This window comes from Anser anser, assembly GCF_964211835.1.
Source record: "Anser anser genome assembly, chromosome: 9".
Classification (NCBI taxonomy): domain Eukaryota; kingdom Metazoa; phylum Chordata; class Aves; order Anseriformes; family Anatidae; genus Anser; species Anser anser.
The window spans coordinates 15272887-15294002 of record NC_139729.1 but is presented as its reverse complement, the minus strand read 5'-3'; the positions used below and the strand labels follow the sequence as shown (position 1 = coordinate 15294002).

General features: G+C 40.5%; 1 protein-coding gene across 17 annotated transcripts in view; it reads left to right on the top strand.

Annotated features, from left to right (window-relative positions):
• The window catches only part of LOC310904415 (glypican-5-like), a 441629-nt gene that overhangs the window by 321325 nt on the left and 99188 nt on the right, over window positions 1-21116 (top strand). For all 17 annotated transcript variants that reach the window (XR_014588310.1, XR_014588311.1, XR_014588312.1 and 14 more), the window contains one exon: window positions 20550-20700. Coding sequence is in view for 9 of the 17 variants with exons in the window: in XM_083849130.1 (XP_083705256.1) it covers window positions 20550-20700 (151 nt within the window). In the remaining 8 variants the exon portion in view is untranslated. The remainder of the gene's footprint in view (window positions 1-20549; window positions 20701-21116) is intronic.

The window sequence follows — 21116 nt, the reverse complement described above, 5'->3', positions numbered from 1 at the left end:
AACCAAATAAACTATATTTCATGTTGAAAGAAAGAGAATTCCTCCCACTTCCATCCCTTTATCTCAGGTATGCTCAGTAATTGCAACTGGGAAGAATTTGCCTTAGGAAGATTTCCCATAAATCTAATTAAAATGGACTTGTATCTTTTTTAAAGCAGTAATTCAACAATGCATCTAGTTATAAGCACCTTATGTCAGACAGTGTGAATCCTCTGAAAGGCCTGAAAGTTCAAGATGGAAAAGAAAGCTGAGCAGCAGAAATGAAACTCCTTAATGTCTCTTGGAAAAGGCATCATCTTACAGGGCAGTGAAGTAAGTGGACAGTTTGCATGATAATTGCAAATCCATGTAGTAAGCTTTGAGACTTAGAAATGCTCCTCTCAGCACCATTGATCCAAGCTAACAGTGCTAGTTCTCAGCACAATTAAGTCATAAACTTGAATGTATTCTGCATGTTTGAACCTGCCCTAAACTTTCCCTGGCTGATAACACCCACATGAAGAGCAGCTGAGTATTTGAAAATGCATAATCACTTATTCCATTACCTCTGCTGTACCACGAAGTCCTTTGCAAGGAGGTATTTTCTCAAAGGAGGAAGAAAGCTTTCAGTCTTGCTTTAATGCCATATTTTGCACTTCATATTGAAGTCTGACGAATGAGTGCTGATTTAGAATTCCTTTCCACTTCCTGCTGCAGCTTGCTCTATAAATCAGATGGATGGGACCGCAAATTGGGTAAAGAGAAACAGGACTCGAGAGTCTCATAGTGATACGCAGTGGGGGAATTAGTGTCACTGAATCTAGTGCTCATTTTTAATGTTTAGTTACATTCTAATAGAGTCTAGTGGAAATAAAAAATCATATTAATATTCAGTCAGCCACTATGAAAGATGTCTCCTTAAGTATGTAATATTTTAAAAATTTACTGGAAAAATATGATCGGTGTAAAACTTACTGAGTAGCTAAAGTTTTCCAGCAGCTTGAGTAATGTCATAAAATAAAGAGAATGCTGGACTCTTTTAAATGAAAAGTGTGGTGGTTTTGCTTAAGAAATAATTTAGTAGCCCATAGACTTAGGGTCGGCTTCAAAAAACAGTGTTTTCAGGCCCAAATATCCCACACTGTGAGCAGTCCTCTGAAAAATACAGAATAGAATAGAATGCAAAAAATGATACATTGCTGTATCTTGAGATAGTCTAGAACAAAACCTCAGATCCACTGAATTTTATGCAAGGAAAACATTGAATGTCTTTGCTGTAGAATAGGCTGGTTTCAAGAACTCTGAAAGAACTATCATTCTTCATTGAACGATTCCCTGGGATTTTTTTGGTAAGGAGTACTCTGAAAATGTTTTGTATCATATGGGTAAATCACCAGGATTCTGGATACGTATGGCTGGATCACTTCAGTGAAATCAGTATAGCCACACTCACACCAGCAAAGGAGTGTCACTGGGTCCCTCTTCCATCTTAAGCTATCAGTTCAGAGAGACTGAAGCCCTGCATTTTAGTTAGAGGAATGAGTCAAAAGGAGCTCCCCATGAGCAGCTGATGCGATGTTTTGTGCTGTCTGCTTCACTGATAGGCATCACAACCACCTTTACCAGAATGGGGTTGGCAGCTAGCGGCACTGCTGAAAAAACACTGCCTTACTCTTAAAATTACTCTCGATTGGTTCAGATGCAAGGGGGGTAATCAGCTATGTGCACAGGCAGAAATGTATGTGTGGAAGAAGCAGAGGTAAGAAATTTGACATCTTTGTATAACAGCCTTGCATGCAGTGAATATCCCTTCAGTTCTTTAATCCGGTGCCTTGTTCTTGTTGGATCGGTGCATTGGTTTCCTCAAACAGTACTGAGGGTAGCTTGCTCTGTGTCAGCAAGAATCTTGGGATCAGTTCCTAAAAATAAAACCTGATGAGACTGAACAGAATAATTAATAATCAGGAAAGAGAAAAGCAACAAGAAGGTGAGAGAAACCACATGTAATAGCTTACCAAAAATATGAAATCTTCTTAGTTGGTTGAAGCCTGTTCCACAGTAATTGGCAAAACTATATACAATATATTGTTTGTACCTCTTCTCTCTCACCCTTCCTCTCTCTCATTCAGCAAATTGCCTGTTCAGACTTCAAATAAATAATTGTAATAAGAAAGCTAAGGCAGATTCTTAAAAACTAAATGACCCTTTCAGACTCACAAAAGCTTGAAGTGCTGGAATTTTTTCTGTGAAAGGGCCAAACACTAAGATCATGAACAAATCATTTAGTCCAACCAGGGTGAGCTTCAAACACACAGCTGCGTGTGTCCAGGGAAATGACATATCTTCAAAGAATACAGCCAGCCTGAATGATGAAAATCAGTCTGCCAGCCTGCACAAATTTACATGAGTGCTTACACTATCAGTCAGGCATTTCCTGTACTCCGGTGTTTTTTTTTTAATGTGAACTATCAAGGATTACAAATGGACGATTTTCCTTGCATTTCCTTCCAGCAGTCAGCTGTACTCTGTAAGGCGTCAGGCGTATGCAAGGCTTCTCTGCCTGGGCTGCTCAGTGTGCGCTAACAGCCTCTTAGTGGGAGCTCTTTGGAGAATCAACAGGACCAAACATGAAGCTATGATGTTTAAAGATGATAAAGAGCCATGCAGGAGGTACCCCAGCATGTTTCACACACCGAGAGACACATGTTGGAGCATCCCCGCCGTGGTGACAGCAGGTGCTGCAGGCCTGTGCAGGCAGCGGCCTAGCTAGGCTGCCCCACGCTGCCAGGTACGGGGCACTGCTAGTCTGAGGCCACAGGGCCGTTCCTGTGGCATGCTGGCCATCCTGAGCCTGAGCCAGCTATCCAGCAGTTCACTTTGGCTCCGAGGTCTTGTAAGTCATCCTCAGACACTTTGAAATTCATGCAGGGAAGATGTGATATTGCAAACATAAATCAAGAGGTGACAGGTCTCTTTTGGAAGGTCGTGTTGTGTGGTGCTGTACTTTGTGCTCCGTAAGCTTCTAGCTTGAAAAGTTTGGTGCATTTATTATTTTATCAAGTGCGGATGCTGTTTATCTCCTTTCTGTGCTTGACATCTTCAATAGTCGGAATGTTTTTTCTTACTCTCTACCAGGGACCAAAACCTAGTACTTCAAAGGTGGCAGTATCAGAGAGCTGCTGAGGTGTTTTGCCGGTATGCTTGTGTAATTCTGCGTTCCATAATCCAGCTCTTCCTCCTGCAGTAGTGCAGAAGGTAGAGAGTGGATTATAAAGCTTGATGTGAATGGGAAGAGCATAATGGGGCCTAGGCTGGAGTGATGGAGGTGGACTAGGCCCTAGCCAAAGTAAGTCAGCATTGGTCCTGGGCTAATGTGAAGGATGAAGAGAGGAAATTTAAATATATGTGGAGGTACAGTGGATTTCTCTGAATTGTCTGACATAGTACTAGGAAGAGAGAGGGAAACAAATCCTCTTCTCTCTGCCAGAGACACTCTCTTGAACAGCACAAGATCCAGGAATACCTCTGTGATCGGATGCTGGCGGTGGCAGAAGCCAATAGTCTAACACAGCACTCTAGCTTCTTAGAACAAGGTAAGGGATTTATACTACTGTCTTGTGTGCACACATTCAAAGATTAATGCGGTAATAAGAAAGAAAATCTTGTATAGGTAATTCAATGAGCAGTAACATATCTTTTGCCTTGCGTTATTGTCCCCCGAGAGTATTTCTTCCTTAACGTTTACTTTTTTGTTTTCTGATTAACTCTCTTACCTGTCCATGCTATAAAGCTGGAGCACATATTTGGACAAATATGGTCAGTCTGTTTTGGATTTGTTGAAGAGCTTCACTAAATCCTTCAATATCTGTGCACAGTCAGTGAAATAATGTGCTTGACTGCACAAATAAATAGAGTAGAAGTTTGATGTAAAGATTAAAAAATTATATGTTAGGGAACAGTAGATATGTCTGCTGTCTGTTTCTTTCTAGTAGGTTCTTACTTGCCCCTCTAGATGCCTGTGCACAATATTCACTCTAGCACTGTTCGGTTTCCAATTTTGTGGATGGTTTAATCATTAGGACTTGCATAGCGTGCAGTGGTGTTAGCAAGGAATGATGGTGCCATTTGTTACCAAATTTTATTGATTCGGCCTGCATTTCTCAGTTGTTTCCTGAGACTATAATGCCCACAGATATAAGTGTGAGAACTTCATCTAAGGACACTTCTGTTTCAGTCCTCTAAGCCTACCTGGCATGTCATTAGGGAGGTTGGCCTTTGGTAAACTCTGAGGATAGGTGTCCCACTTGAGGGTAGGAGTTTCTTTCTTGGGGATGAAAGCTTCAAGTTTAGAGAAAATATGGAAAAATCACAGAATTCTAGACAGAAGCCTAATTGCAGTGACATATTTTTAATGCTCCATTCACCTAATGATACTCAAGCCTTGTGGAACAATTTGCAGAAAATGAGGTAGAACATTAAACGATGTATCACTGTGGTGTTAACCAGCCTTACATTCTTGACTGATGAAAGGTTTAAAAATCCATTTAAACAGTTTTGAGCCACAGTGGAAATGTGTTGCCCAAATGTCAGGTGTTAACAAGATAGCCAGAAGGAAGTTAAGGAGAATCCCAGTATATGTAGGCAGTAAGTAGCACTCCTTTACATTTTTATAGATGCATCATTTTGCATATGAAACATTCTCTTTCACATGTGTGTCACTGTCAGTGGTACTAATTTATTCTGAAGAAGTTGGAACTAAGAAGGAAACCATGTCTGAATGTGTTGCTAGAAGACATCAGTTGCCTTCGATGGAAAGAACGGAGTTAAACATAATGTGCAAAACTGTGAGAAACAAATCTGACATCTCAATAGAGGAGTGAATGGTTTCCATTAGGCTTTCTAAATCTGTCTTTCTCAGAATACCCAATATAACCTCATACACTCTTGATTTTAACAAGCTTTATTATACGCCATCTCAACTACATAAATATAAAGCTAAAATATCTAAAATATTTAACAGATGTGGAACAGTAGAGAGAGACCTCTACAGTGTACAGTATGGGATTGGCCCAAGTTAAATAGTGATCACGGATTTTTAAATGTTAAATGCAGATCAGGAGGTAGATGATTGTCCGTCACCACACGTTGGCTGTTTTGGCATTTGAGCAAGAAATGGAAAAAACTCTTGACTAGTCTTATCTTTGAAATGAGTAGCTTGAGAGTGGTTTGGTTCTGATCTTGCAAGCTGCACTAGCTTCCCAAGAGCACATGAAATGAAATCCTGCTCCAAATACCAGGTATGCCTCAGTTTAGAAGACACTATACAAAAGGTGCTGTAGCTCAAAAAAACACCCCAGTCCTTGCTTTCTTTCATAGCTAGAGGTACTGGTGTGTGAGAAGCTCGACACAAGCCAGCAACGTGTGCCTCCAGCCCAGAAAGCCACCTGTACCCTGGGCTGCACCAACAGCAGCGCAGCCAGCAGGGTGAGGGAGGGGATTCTCCCCCTCTGCTCTGCTCTCATGGGGCCCCATCTGCAGTGCTGCGTTCAGCTCTGGGGCCCCCGGTGTAAGGAAGACATGGACCTCTTGGAACGAGTCCTGAAAAGGCCACAAGGATGATCAGAGGATCTGGGGCACCTCTCCTATGGAGACTGGCTGAAGGAGTTGGGGTTAGAGAACAGAAGGCTCCAGGGTGTCTTTGAGGTCCCTACCAACCAAAACCGTTCTCGGTCTATGATTATGTGAAAAGGACTTGATGTAGATAAGCCAAGCAGACTGCACTGGTGGAGGCTTTGCAGGGAGGGAGGGACAGTGGACAGAATAAAGTATATGTATGAGATCACATAAAGGAGGAAGAGTTAACCCCAGAGTGGTGTGAGAGCAAAATGAGGCTATGAACCTCAGGGAGCATGGCAGAGATGGAGTGAAGAGATGGGATGAATGTGAAGTCCTAGTGTGTATATCTAGGATATATAGTGCTATCTAGAAGGGTCTGTTTGGGAGAAGTGTAACAGGGAGAAGGGAGATTTCACAAAAATTATAGCAAAATAATGGTTGTTTCAGGCAGCTACCCCTTCCTTACAAACAATAGGGAAAGTAAACCAGTTACTGGGCCTGCTCTGCCCTGGCCATTGATTTTTGTGTTAGGTTATTATGGAGATAATACATATATGATTTATTACTAATAAAAAATACCACATTTATGACAGTTTCCGTGTCCAAAAGAAGTTCCATCCATGTTGAGAGGTAAATTCCCATTTTTGATAGTAATACTAAGGAGAATTACTTGGCCACTTGGAATTAAAATCAGAGCGAATCCTTAATTATTGCTGGGTCTTCCACTGTATCAAGAACATTCAGAGAAATTTTGAAGATGGGATTTTTTTCAAAGAGGCCACTAATGTAAAACATCCACTGTAGATCCAAAGAAAGAATATATAAAACATACGGACATATACCATAGGTGCACAGTTTACTTGATGGTAATAAACTGCCTTTATCTAGAAGGTATGAGGCTAAAGAAACTGTTGAAAGAAAACTCCTGGGCTCCTGGCTAGTGAACAGAACAGAGGCAAACAAAATACCATAATTATACAATAAAACATCACCTTTTAATGTTTAACAACAACTGTCATTTCTGCTTTCATTCTTCTGTTACTATTCCTTCTTTCATTTCCCATTGTGGAGTATTTGAACGTTGGTGGCTCTAATATCTGACACAAGACAAAGCATTTCTTCATTACAAGACAAAGAATAGCTCATCAGCAAACCCCATGCCACGCTGAACACCTTCGCAAAATTGATCTGAGAGGCACAACAGATTGCGGCAATTAAAGAATCTCTCAAGCACTTCAAAACACAGATACCTCAGCTGTGTGTTTCATATTAATCCAAGCCTCCCTGAAGATAAAATTTGACAAGAAGGTCCTTCATTATGGTTCCATATTGCCTTCTCTTTAACAAAAAACAGCTGAAGTGAATGAGAATTAGGATGCCATCTATTTAAATATTCACAATAAGATTTGCAGTATGTGTAATCACGATATAACTCACCAGGAGAAAAACCTGTCAAATGAAAGGGGATAAGAGGAAATGAAATTTATAACGTGGGCACATTAAAGCACCATTCACTATATTAAAATTGCAGAATTTTGTCTGCTGTGTGTACACTATAGAGGTGCTGAGATCAGACTTAAAAAGAAAAAACCATCATTAAAACAAACTGAAAAACCCACCATCTATCCAGTAATGAAAGAACAAAAAGGGGAGGGGGGCATCTTTTTAATTACTACGATTCATCATGTTTATTACAGAAGGAATAAGGAACCAGCTAAGAACAGCCCTCAGTCGTGGTAGTAAATCCAAAAGAGTACGCGGTCCCTGCAGAGCTTACAGTCATAGACAAGACCAGGTAAAGCTCTGGGGAAGGTGACATAAAGCATAGCAGAGAACTTTATGGTGAAGGTAGATCTGAACACAATTTCCACAGGGATTTTTGCCTATTTTCCTAAAGAAATGGGTATGGAGAATTATCCTTTCTGTGTCCCTTTGTTTGTGTTGGTGACCATGTCTCTGTGTGTCCCTCTCTAATAACAAGGGCAGGGAGGTGGGACTGATGAGGGAAAACATTTTGAGAGCTGACCTTCGCTGAAATTGGTGAGCAGGCTTTGATTTGGTGGTCAGTCATTCTCGACATCAGAGTAATCTGACTAGGTAGCAATGCTCTGCCCCATAACTTACGCACCAGCAAGAGAAAAGAGAGAGAGAAAACACTGGTGTTCCTTGAGCCTTTCCAGCTGCCATCGATTTCCCACTGGATGTTTGCTCCTGCACTTGTAATCACAGAACAGGGCTGCGAGTTCTACATACTTGACAGTAAGAAGCATAGCTTTGTCTTTGAAGTTAAAATAAAGATAGACTTCGTCTTTTTAATGTATAATTAGTGTCAGATGACCAAGCACACAGCAGGGGTTCTTGCTATACATCACGTTATGTTTCAGCAGCTAAGTATAGCTGTATTACCTCAAAAATACTTAAAAGATTGGGAAGAAACAACTCCCCCAGATACAGTAGTCGAGGCAGCGGTTCTTTAGGGACTTTTACTTCCCTGTCGGTTGCAGTCAGTACCAGTGTGCGTGGCTGCTGCCGGAGCAGCCAGCACTCAGGGCTCAGCACAGCAATGCCTCAGCTCCTTGGGAGGGGAGAGATGTCAGCGTGCAGATGAGGCATACTAGAAATGTAAATTCTTCATAATCTCCTTGTGCCATCTCTTCCTTGTTTTTCATGATTCATGGTTAGGAAAATGCCCAGGGCAAAATCAAGGCTCTGTAATGTGATTGCTCATGCATATTAATGAGCATACAAGTGGCTGGGAGTCTGCCTTTGTTTGCTTAGATCGTCCTTTGTCATATCGAATAATTGTGCCTTCCAGAGCTGCGTGTGAACACTTGAACGTTTGTGGGGTTGAACTTACAGTAAGCAAGGTTGTTCCTGAGTTGGTATGTAACTGAGATGTGCCACAACTTGTTCTTCATTTCAGTGGTAGCTCAGCATCAGGAAAGAATGCTGATTTGAGTGCAGAGTTTGTGGTCAGTTCTAAAATCCTGTATTTCTCATTTGTAGTGTTTTGTTTTAAACAAGCAGATTACTCATGTGTGTATTTACTGGTTCTTGCTGCATGATCAGGGCATGATCAAATGGGAGCAAAGCAGAGCATCAGCACAAAATGCCAGTGCTTGATAGTAATCACATCTCTTCACTCTGAGGAGGCTGGAGTCAACAGTGTGCCAGGCCTGGTGGAGCAGGCAGTATGCATAGGCTGCTTTACAAGCAGAATATGGGCTTTTCTGGAGCCACCTTAATTGTCCCTCAGTAGCATGCCTGCCCTTGAAGATGTCTGAGTTTTCCAGGCCACATTTCTCCCCTGGAGTGATGTATTGCTGATTAGCTCATCTAGGAGTTCCCAGATTGTGGGGAAACTTGCTCATGGTCAGTGGTGAGATCCCTGGAGGTTGGTTCCTCCTTGTTTCCACTGAGAAATATCTGCATAAAGAAAGATTTAGAGTTGTACAAAGGCTATGCAATAGCAAACTGGAAAAGTAGCAAAGCTTCTTTCCTCAGAGGCCTAAGGAGGAAAGAAACAGATGAGATGATTGCAATGGTCCTTTGCAGTCCTTCAGGGTGAATTAACAAAAGAAGGAACTGATGGAAGAAGAGCTTTCACATGTTAAGCCCAATAATAACAGCCAAGCAGAAGTGACCAAGAGTCATCGTCCTTATCTGAGATGGTGACCATATTTAAGTGGGAAAGAGGGTGCTGTTACATGAGAAAAAAAAAAAAAAAAGATGGGTGGGTCACACAGTGAAGAGAAGGTGGGCAAAGAGGATCAAGTACAAATGAACTGGGGAGCTAAAGCACCTTGCTGAGAAGGGAGAAAGCAGAATAGTAGTAGAGTGTTCTGTGTTACAGTGACTGTCTTCCAGTGGTAGTTCTCAGGTCATTTTGATGGGATCACTTGTAATGAGTTTTAACCACCCATTCAAAATGAGCTCGCCTTACTGTATAACAGAAGCCATTTCCAGTCCACACCTCTCTGTCACCTTCAGTAGAGCTGACCTGTTTTCTTTGCTTCTCTTGAACAGTGCTTGAAATTTAGGAAAAGTCTACAGAGATGTTCAGGAGCAAAAAGAGGATTATTGTTTTATTTTTAATTAAATAAAAAAGCAAGTTTTTATGACCTGAAAAATGGAATGGAGAAAGTTCAGAAATCTCAGGGAAGAGACTTCAGTGAAAATTATTCTAACTGATTAGATGGGAACTTTGTCACTTGAAAACATTCTAAAATAACAAGTGCCAAGTTTAAAACAACAGGACAAATGAGTGTTGCATGTATGTACTGAAACTGCTGAAAAGAATTCTGCAGTAAGGTGCTCATAGCAAAAATCAAGAGTCCTGTTCTGAAATTTTCAATCCACTCCTTGGAAACAGCAGTTCCTTTGTAAAGTTTGAATGAGATGGAGAGAGAGACTTTCAAAGCCACTTCACATCTCTGGTAAATGTGGGCCAGTTCCCAACCCTGAATTATAGGTATATACACTGCAGGCAAAATGTGGTTATCATTTTCCCCAGCGCACCACGAGAGAGCTTTTGATCTTTGTGATCAGATTATCTTGTTAGTGGTTTTTGAGAAAGTAAGAGGAGAAGATGATAGCCCATGAAGACTGATGCATCGACCTTTTTCCATTTGCTGTGCCTGTTCCAGGCCTGAATAGAATTTAAACCCATGCTGAGAAAGGTAAAGCAACTGCTCAGATCTCCAGGAATGTTCCCAGTGATCTGCCAAGGCCAGTTGTTCATTTGCCTGTGCATTGCATTTTGACCTGGTTCCATAAACAAACACAACTTACATAAGCATGCTCTGGTGTGTCCCTGCCTGTTAGGCTTGCTGCTCCTTCCATATGCTTTTAAACCATTAGCCAATTTTAGCCAAATGTAACAGATTGCAAGTTCCGTGAGCAGAGGAGAGGGGCTCACTGGTACAAAGACTGTACTGTGAACTCAGTCGTTGTGAGACATCAGAGAGCCTTCATGGGAAAGTCACCAGTGAAAAGGAAAGCCACAGGAAAAAAGGCTTCAGTGGCAGCTACTGCATGCAGACATCCCTCTTTCTTCCCTTTTTAAATAAAAATGACTTAGCAAAAACATTCAGTCATATGTCCTCGCATGTTGCCATGAAGCCATGGGAGCACAGCATCTGGAAAGTGAGAGTCTTTTATTGTCAGATTCATGCAACATGAACTATGTTTGTCTGTTTCATTAAAACACCCTGCTTTCCCAAATGAAAGTCTGGGCTGGCCCTTCATGTGGAATAAATTGGAGCAGCTCCACTGAATTCAGTTTGCTGATTCACAGCAGCAGAGGCTCTGATCCTTTCTTCTGTGCATATGTGGCACCTTCTAAATAATACAGTACATTTAGAAATGCGAAGGTGAGGATTTCAGAGATGTGGCACTGAGACAGTGTGATTGTTTTTCAAGTTAGGTTTGGGTTGCAGTGGTATTAAAACTAGTCAGTTTATGTAACAAAACGTTTGTTATTTAGCTCCCAGCATCAGTACATCTTAAATGAATGACAGACGTTATCGATGTTCTTACCATGTTTTCCATTTTTTATTTCGTATTGTATTTTAATGCTCAGTTGCTGGGATTTAGGATGGAGGAAATGCGCTGCTTGTGTCATGTTTTAACATGAAACATCAAATCCAAAGCCTGGGTCCATTGAATAATGAGAGACTGATTGTTCACAAATCTTCCCAGTGAAATGTCAAACTTCTCATACTATGAAAATGATCTTCAGCAACACAGAGCTTGAAAGCAGATAATAATCCAAGAACATGAAACAGAGCTAACATGCACTGGAGCATGTCATGAAAATTCCTGCAAGGAAAAAAAAAAATGTAATTTCTGTCTGAGTACAAAGCAAGAAGAAAGGTTTGTTCTGTGCCTTAAATGATTTAGAGAGGCCGCTGTTTACTCACGTAGCCCATTAAAACACGCAGCTTGTCAGAAGGGTGCCATTCAAGGACTGATGAAGTGCAACCAGCCTCCTGGTTGCAGGCATTTCTTATTTCATACTTCCTAAGTCTGATCAGACAGAAGTTTCTTCATTATTATTAGACATCTGAAATCTGATGAGTCAGAGCTCCTAGTCAAACAGCACATTGTAAACCACACTAAGCACCAGCAATAATTAATACATTTTTTGGAGCCACGTTTTTACTTCACGCACAGCTAAGAGGCTTCATTCTTAGCCTAGAGAAAAGAATGGACATAACTCGGTAGGTGGACATAATTTGCCCGTACAGAAATCAGACAAGCAAGGAAATAACACTCCTAATGGCTAATAGGAGTGGTTCCGGTTTGTGATTTTGGTTTTACAAATCAATTTTCTAATATTAGAAACTAGCAGAGCGTAGAGACACAGGATGGAAGCCTGGAGGAGACCTCCTGAAATATTGCATACAGCTCATGGACATCACAGGGAACATCACTCAGACTTATTCAGCCAGGTCTCGCAAATACTTGAGGATTTTTGTCCCCATCTTTCTCTTGGTAGGCTGCTCCCAAAACTTCTAACTCTGATAGTTAAAAAGCTTGTTTCTCCTCTTTTTATTTCTATGCTAGATATATTCTCAGAGATCTCTCCACATTTAAGGGGAAGACTAAATATATTTATAGACAATACTCATATTCTCCCAGTCAGCCACTCAGAGAAGTCTGTCTATTTTTTCTGGTCATTTTTTTAGTCCTTCCCTAAAGTTAACCCACTTTTTTTTTTTTTTTTTTTTTTTTCTGAAAGTGAAGAAATAGTGTCAGAAGCAACAGAGAACAGGCCCGTTTGTGAGAGCACAGGAGATGACACTTGCTAGATCTGGCCTGGTGCCGTAGTATCTCAGCACTGCAGAGACACGGTGTGTTCATCTCCCAGCTGCCTGCGCTTGTAGAGAATCACACATTCTGGTCTAGTGCATTATTAGGATTATTGTAAAAAACCAGTGTAGCTCCCACTGGTGGTATCACTGTCATCCAACTAATATGTGCATGCATGCTGTGCTCCACAGCTGTGTCTAGAGATGTTGTGGCCCACGATTTTCTTGCAAGGGGCCACATTGCAAGAACTACTTTGCAACGCTAGCATTCTGAGTACCTTGTTGGCATTCTCAGCAGCCCTCTGCCAACCGAAGCTCTTGGGTCAAAGAGCCCCCCTCCCACAAATGAACTGTTTTGAAGAGTCAAAGAATTTTCTATATGCAACTCCTGCATACTCTTCAGCAAGAATTGCAATGTTTATCTTACATTTTTATTACAATTGTTTACCTTTCTTTTTTCTTTTTTAATTGAACAAGATGCAGAAAGTCTTAATATAACACAACAGGTTTTTAGCCATATGCTCTATTTTCAGACTACACATACTGCAATTTAAAAGCAAATTTTATTTTTGGAAAAGACTACACTAACTGTCTAAAGTTGAAATTCATGCCTGTGGCAAGAAATAACCCAAGGTATTTGTATCAGTCACACTAGGCATCAGGTGAGCAGGATCTTCTTTGTCATATCGCATAATACCAAAAATTTACAGCCCAATGCTAAGATAAAACATCAGGAAGGGATGTCTGCTTACTTCCTTGACCCGTCTGTCTTAGTAAATTCAAATCAAATTGTATTCATTCTCTTTAAACAGCTGTTGTGCTTGGTTAAAACATTAACTAGAATAGGTCTTTTTATTTCCGCTCAATTTATGTAATTCACAATACCTCTTGGGTAATAATTTACCCAAACTGATATTATAAAGCTTTTGTTAAAAACTTTAAGATTCTGTGGGTGCACATTCTTGTTGTTTCTTCACATAGTAATCAGTAAATATACGGACATACGTAGCTTGTATACTTCAGTGAATACTGAACTGATCATGGTGCTAGCACTCTGCAGAAGTACACTCACCTCTAGAAAGCAGCTAGAAGACATAACCCATAAATATATAAAATAGAAGCACTAACACTGCAGTATTAGAAGGTGAATCTGTAAAAGCTATCTTCCATTTCTGATGAAATACTTCTATTACATTTGTAATCAACTGAAAGAGAAATAACTGCTTTTAGCTTCTCTGCTGTGGAGTGTGAATCTCCAATCTTCTTCTATATGGGAAGTCAGTGAGAGGAAGCTGGATAAGAGGAAGGACACAGATGGGGAATGAAAAGTATTCAAAGATAAATGCAAGTATGGATTCTAAAGTGTCTTAAAGTGTCTAATGTGTTACCTAGCAATAAAAATATGAGGAAGAGGTTAAAGAGTCAATCTGCATAAACCAGGAGAACAAAAGGTAATCACAAGTAAAGAAAGACTTATGCAAATATAAAGCCTCAAGGACAGAGGACTGCAAAGAGTATGTAGAGAAGTCACGTCTGTAAAAAATGTTAGAAAAAGTTGCATGTGAAAATAAAGAGGAATGGTTGCAATAGGCTTCCTCAGAAATGATAGGAAGGTATGTGCATTGTAGGGTTATAGGTGCTCTTTCAGAAAAGGGGGGGGGGGGGGGGGGGGGCAAAACAAATAAAAGCATCAACTGCATAAGTTACTTGGCTTGTAAAAGGTGGTTTAAGATAAAAAGCAAGTCCTGACCTTCCCAAAAGAGGGACAGCTAGTTCTGAAGGTACTTCAAATTTATCATAAGGCTGGCTTCCTGGGGAGCTGCAACATAAGAAACAAAGGTGTTCAAGAAAAGGTTGGACCTGGTGCTTAGGGACATGGTTTGGTGGGTGACATTGGTAGTAGAAGGATGGTTGGACCAGATGATCTTGAAGGTCTTTTCCAACCTTAATGATTCTATGATTCTAAATATAGAGGAGAGGTCCATGGCTTAGTGACAGACCTGGCGTGTTTATTCTACACATGGGCCATTTAATGTGTGGAAGCACTTCCAGGTAACATGAGAAGTTTGATAGCAGAACAAACCAAAAGAAGGGTAAAAAAAAAAAAAAAAAAAAAAAGGAAACAAAGGACTTGCAGAATGCGATGTATAAGTAGAGTGGAGATACTCTGGGGCAGAGGAGGTAAGGGTACTGTTGGTCCCCATTTTGTGGGCATGCCTAGTTTGGGACTTGCGCTTTGCATGTTTCTGTATAATTCAACAGAGCCTTCCCTGTCAGTTTATATGTATACCAGGAGCATTGACAGAGACAAGAGATAGAAATCTAGTGTAAATAAATGCAAGTTTTTCCTTAAAAAATGCAATGTTTTTCCTTAGAGGAAAGGGAAAAACATAAAACAAAGGAATCTACCAGTACTGGTCCAATTCCCAAGCTGGAAAAGGTCTGGTCAGGAGAGACATGAATACAATTCAAAATACATTGTAAGTTCTTAACCATGTTGCATAAATTATGCATAGCTGTTGAATTAAATTGTTCTAATATTGTACAGGTAACTTGTAAAGCAAGATGTATGATGCAAAGGTTATTGTAAGGATCTGAATAAATCCAGCAGAAGGAAACCTTTGGTGATGTCAGTTGCTCCAGAAGGTTAGCTGTCTGTCAGCTAAAAAAAGGATTCAAGAGTTGAGTGGTGCTACCTCACTGAATTGTACTGCTCTCGGAAGAAGCCAGCAGGGATAATGCACTGGGCCTTTTGGATTTCTCTGAAATGCAGACAAGGGAAGAAAAAACAAAGTGTCTGACAAGATTGAAGACAAATAAGTTCATTTATGCTGTAATATATGAGCTAGATAAATGTGAAAAGAAGAAGCAAAAACAACCGCCAAATGCTTTTAAAAGGATCTAAGAGCATATGTGGAGGAAAATTAACCATAAATGTTATCTCAAAGGAGAGGACCCTCTTGGAATAAGTGATATGGCATTTATGTCTAAAATTTGTTATGTTGCTATTGTTTTGTGAAATGACAGAACATCTGCTCAGTCACAAGACACCAGTAAAATGCAGCTTTATGCCTAAAGCAATATGTCAGTCCCTAACAAAAAAATATATATAATAGATGAAAAACAAAGGAGCATTGTCTTTTTCAGTTGTAGTCATTTCTGACCTAATAATGGTTTAGAAAGGATTTTTAGTTTTATTTTTGAAGAAAAAAGTGAATGGAAGGATTGAGTCATTTATTTATGACTCTTCAAGATTAGGCTTTGTGCATTATTTGGGCAGAAGCTGGCAAAATGCTTTGTCTCTGCAAATCGTTTTTATGTCACTAAAGTATTTTTTAGAAGACAGCTACTTGCAACTATCTTGAAAAAAGATCAAGCTTATCTTACAATTTCTAAATTCATTATATAGTAAGTCATTTTTTGATCTCTGGAAACAACAGCAAGTCCAGAAACATGTGCTCACATGAGAAGTGGACGGAAGTTAGATTTCACCTCAAAGCTGACTTTTCAGAGAGGAAAAGCATCCAAACTGAAATCTGTCATACAGGACATTAATTAACAAATTCCTCAGGAAACAATTATTATATGGGATTTGCCTCTGAATATTCCAAGCACACAACTTTTAAGTGGCTTCATTAAAAAAATGCTTTCTCTTACATTTTCATTGCTGTGTTCGCTGACTTGAAAAGCTTAAGACTGTGGTGCAAAATATAATTTCAAAACCTATTTTCTGCTGAAATTGGTATTATCCTACAGCTTAGAGCGGTCCCTTCAGATACATGTGCATATATGATCTCTCAGAAAATAGACTCATCGGTGAAATTGATTAAAATTGACAGTTTTATCAAATAGTTCTCACAGAGCTAAAGAGCTCTTATTTAATTAATGTGTGGAAGTATTAATCTGGAACATACTTTCAGGAAAAAGCATGACCACAAATTTATGTTCTAACACATCTGTGCTCAAAGATCCAGAACGAGAATTAGGATTAGGCTCATATTAGGAAGCTCAGGGGTTGCATGGCACGTAATCTTTGACGCCTCTGAAGGACTCTTTGGGTGACCAGGACTTTGTGTGCTACTTCATCAAGGATTAACAGGGGAGGAAGACAGCAACCATGCTGATACCATTTCTTTCTTCTCCATAAAACCGATGTCAGCAGAACATTGGTGTTTTTTAACATAATTTAAGGTTGGAACCTTTGCTGGAATCAGTAAAATGCATCAGCATAGTCATCTGTGTCTGACTCAGAGCAGAACAGTAATATGGGATTTTTACCCTTCAGCTGAATCAAAAACAGATACTAAAGCCTTTCCACAGAAAAACTGTAGAGTTTCTCAAAAACCCTTTAGAGGGTTATGAAGCTGATCCAAAGCCTGCTGCAGCTGGGAAGATTCCTGATTTGAGTCATTTTTCAGTTTCTGAGCTATTTACATAAGCTTTTCATGAGTAGAAAGTATCGTCTTTCAGATGAGGCAAAAACTTGATGACTTAATTTTTAAGCTGTTAAGATTCCAGTATCTTCTGGAATCACAAGCAGCAAATATCTTCTGCTTTATGAAGGTAAAGACACAAACTCAATGCCCGACCTGAAATCCACTGCAATTATTTAACCAATGTGTCAATTCTCAGCATCAGGACAGTGCAATCCCAGGCTGGACCTGCTGTGCAGAGCTGCCAGGTATGGCTGGAGTGCATCATGCATCAGCAGGCGGAGTACAAGCTGGCAAAATTAGGCTTGTTTAAGAGTAGTTTTTAATAATATAAATGCCATTACTGACTCCAGTCTCTGAGCTCTGCCTTTCAGCGTGGGGAAAGGACTTGTTTGCTTTCCAGCCCTCTGGGGGGAATCGAAGTTCTGGGGTTGGTGCCTGCAGCCAGGAGAATTGTTAGGACGTTTGGGCAGGTCATGGCTGTCTCTGAAGAGGCCTCGAACGCTGCAGTGAAAAATTAGGGACATGCCCTGCCTACACCCACCTTCTGGACCTACCAGAGCTTTAAAAATATAAAGGATGTTGTTTTTCCGTTGTGACACTTTTTCTAAAGCTCCAGCACCCTGTACCATCCTGATGCACTGTGCTACTTCAGTGCAGTCTCAGGCCTTTGAGAAAGGTGTCTGTGATTCTTTTAAAAGGAGAAGGAGAAATACTAGCATACACTTTGATACGGCACTAAAACAGCTCTCACTGAAGTCATGTGGCAGTGTCGGAGGGATGAGCGTTCCTAACTAATGCAGTGGCACTACTTCATCTCCTGAAATGAGTTTAATTACAGATAAACAAGTATGTGTGCACAGAGTTGGGCTCTGGTTCATTGCTCTTGGTGAATGGTAGCCAAAGGTCAAAAAGTAGAGAAATGGTATACAAGGGAAAAAAGGTAGGTAGGTTGCACCTGAGCTTGAACTAAGTTGTAATGTTGAGCTTCCCCATAAGGGTTCTGCGTAACAGTGCGCCTCTGTACTGGCCAGCCTAGAAAGAGCAGGATAAACTTTGAGTAATATGGCCAAGAGGTGCAGATCTAGACTATGCTTAATCTCTTTTTGTCGTGAAGGCCTTACGAACCCAGAACCCAGTAAAACTTTGCAGTGCACCATGTTGCAAAGCTAACCGGTTTCTTGGTCTTTTTCCAAGAGTGGTGCTCACTTGGTTTGAGTATTTACTTGTTTTGAGCAGGGGTCAGGATTGAGCCATGAACACTGAATGAAATCAAATTTTCGAAAAGAATGATTGCCTTAACAGGCAATAAACATTTCTGCTTTGACTGGCAAACAATCATTAAAAGCCTTTATTAAATTTTGCATCTGTTCTGTTCACCACTTAGCCATTTCTTTTCATTCTGAGGCATTATAACTAAGAATGAATGAGTCTTCTCTAATATGGTTAGGACACAATAAATCTATGAAAGAACTGAGTTATCTTTCTCCCTTATAGGCAAATTTTTCCAATTGTTTAACAAAATGTTGTTTTGTATTGCCATGACATCAGCCTTTATGCCTTAGAATACCAAGGCTCAACATTAGGCAACTTGTTTTTAGCAGTCAGGCGGTAACAATTAGACAGTGTTTGATGCTCTTCCCCTCTAGAGTCCATACCCTCTCCTCCCACTTACAGATCTTGCCACTGCAGTGCGAAGTCATTTGTGTTTTCAGAATGAGCAAACAGATCCTTGCAGTGAAAGGGTGGAAAAATTCCAGAGTTCTGCCATATAGGAGTTGGCGTCTGGTGCTCCACAGAACAGGGTCTCTGCCACACTGATCCAAGCCTTCGTCAGCCCCAGCAAGGAGGATGGCAGCTCACAGCGTCAGAAGAAGAAGGAGGCTACCACAAAAAGCTTCCCACTGCGGAGGAATTGCTGCATTTGTTGTCATCTGTTCAACCCAGTTAACACGGCTGTATTAGCCCTGTGCTCCAGTTCCTCCCCCAGCTCCCAGCTCACCTCCTTTTTAGTGTGAAAACTGCTTGAATCTTCAAAGCTACGTTTCAGAATACATTTCACTCAGCACCAAGGATAATCACAGTCCTGTAGGCTAAAGCAGATCACAAAGCCTGAAATGAATCTGCGATACTTTGGGGGGAAGATACCTGTGGTGGAGGCTATTGGACGGCTCCAGAATGTGACCAACTTTGAGAAGCGTTACAAAGTCTTTCCATTTGGTAAAATATTTTCATGTAACTGAATAACAGGTTTTAATCATACCTCGTCATACTGTAGGGGCAGAGCTAATGCAAACAAGGTTTTTGTAACTCTGAGAAGGAGACAAACAAGCTGCTGCTGTTTAAAACAATGTTCATATACTTTGGAGGTTGAGTTTCAGCTAAGTGAAGGGAGTGATCCAGAATACTGGAATGGATCTTATAGTCACTTGAAATAAAAGCCAACATCCCCAGTGTAAATCTCAGCAAGACGGAGAAAAGGAATTGGTAATTGCTCACAAAATGAGAGAAGGATGCATGGGGAACGGAAACTTGATAGTAGTGGTGGTGGCTTAGCCAGGTTGTGAAAAAGCCCAGTCCAAGTCAGGGCATTCCCCTGTCGCTGAGCTGTAGGGAAAGGCTAGCTCTTTGGGTTGTTCTCTGCAGAAGCTGTTCCATCTTCTCTACTGCTGCAAGCACAGGCTGCTTTCCACCAAGGAATGTGAAGCACCTTGGTTCTGGCTTTTGCATCAGCAAATGCTGAAGTGTGGTACAAAAAGGGCACAGTGCCAGCAGGAGAGGTCTCACATAGCTCAGCAAATAGCTGCTCCTCTCAGGTGTGGGGGACAGCTTCAAGGCATCCTCTGAATCGTCCTTCCTCGACTAACACCGTATAATAAAATGTATTTGACTAAGCCAGTCAATTTATGTCTTCCCAAGTAGTGCTGGTGTTGCTGTTCCCTGGGTAGGTTGGATGTAGATTGACTGTAAATGGAATAGTATTTTTCATGTTTCAGAACTACCAGTGAAATGAAAAATCCTTTAGTTCGCACAACACTAATAATAGGACAATAGGCAACTGTTTGTAGTGACCAAGGGAGAGAGAATATCCAAAGATCAAAAAGATGAGTTTGGGGAGTAAATACATCGTTGTAGTAAGCGTGACCCAGTATGATACGTTCAGATGTATAGCTTTCTTCTTCTGTAATCTGTTCAAAACATAGATTTCAAGTGAAATGTAATGAACAACTTAACAGTTCATACAGGCATCTTAAATGAGAGCATCTTAAAAATCATATCTAGGGGCCAAGGTTTCCAACTGACCAAACCCATAATGAAAAGTAGCAAGTACGGTAGCCAGGTTATACTGTGGTCTTGAATTGTTAAAAAAGTACTCAGATGTGGCAGATGGTAACACCATTAACCAGTGATCTCCAGACTGTGGCCTACAGGTCCAGCCCTCCCTGTGATGATACTGGATGATATGGTGTTTTCAATGAAAAGTTTGATGTTAGGTGTTGCTGGTCATCTGTGGTGGAGAAATTTTGATGGTATAGTCTTTACCTCCAAAATGCAAGGATGTCACTGCTAGAAATAATCTCCAACCTGAGGAGCAGTTCTGGAGGCTATGTGAAAGTGCTTGTTGCTTTATAAAACCAGCTTGGTCAACAGAGATAGGAGCTGTGTAAATATTCTGACCGTTGTTGATTTTCTGCTTTTTCCATTTTAGCTGGATGCTGAGAAGGCAAAATTAAAACTGGAAAGATGGGCTTCCCGGGATGCTGGCAGTGGGGGTGGAAGAAGTGAAGAAATGGAGTCAAGTGGGGACTGCGATGATGAGGATGGCTGTCAAGGATCCGGTGACAGGATTCACACAGCAGGTAAATACTCTTTCTATAGACACATACAGAGCTTAAAATTCATGAATGTCACAATTAGGTGGACAGAGCTAAGATTTGCACTGCTTGAGTTAATGTTGAAATCCTACTGAATTCAAAGGATTCAAATCTTAATCTGTGAAGAGCTGCAGTTAAAATAGAATGATACAGACAGTAACCCAACATAATTTAACACTTGGCATTGCAGATGAAAGACTTAAATTTAGAGTGAATAATAATCTGCAAGAAAATCTAGCTCACAGAAATACTGGAAGAGTTTTTCTAGATAATGCAGGCTCTTCAAATAAATAGAAAATTAATGTCCTTATAGACTGTGTTAAGTGTTAACATAAATATTTATCGGTTGCATAATGGTACTAAAGGATGCTTCAGAGTTTTGCTGAAGGTACATATTCTTG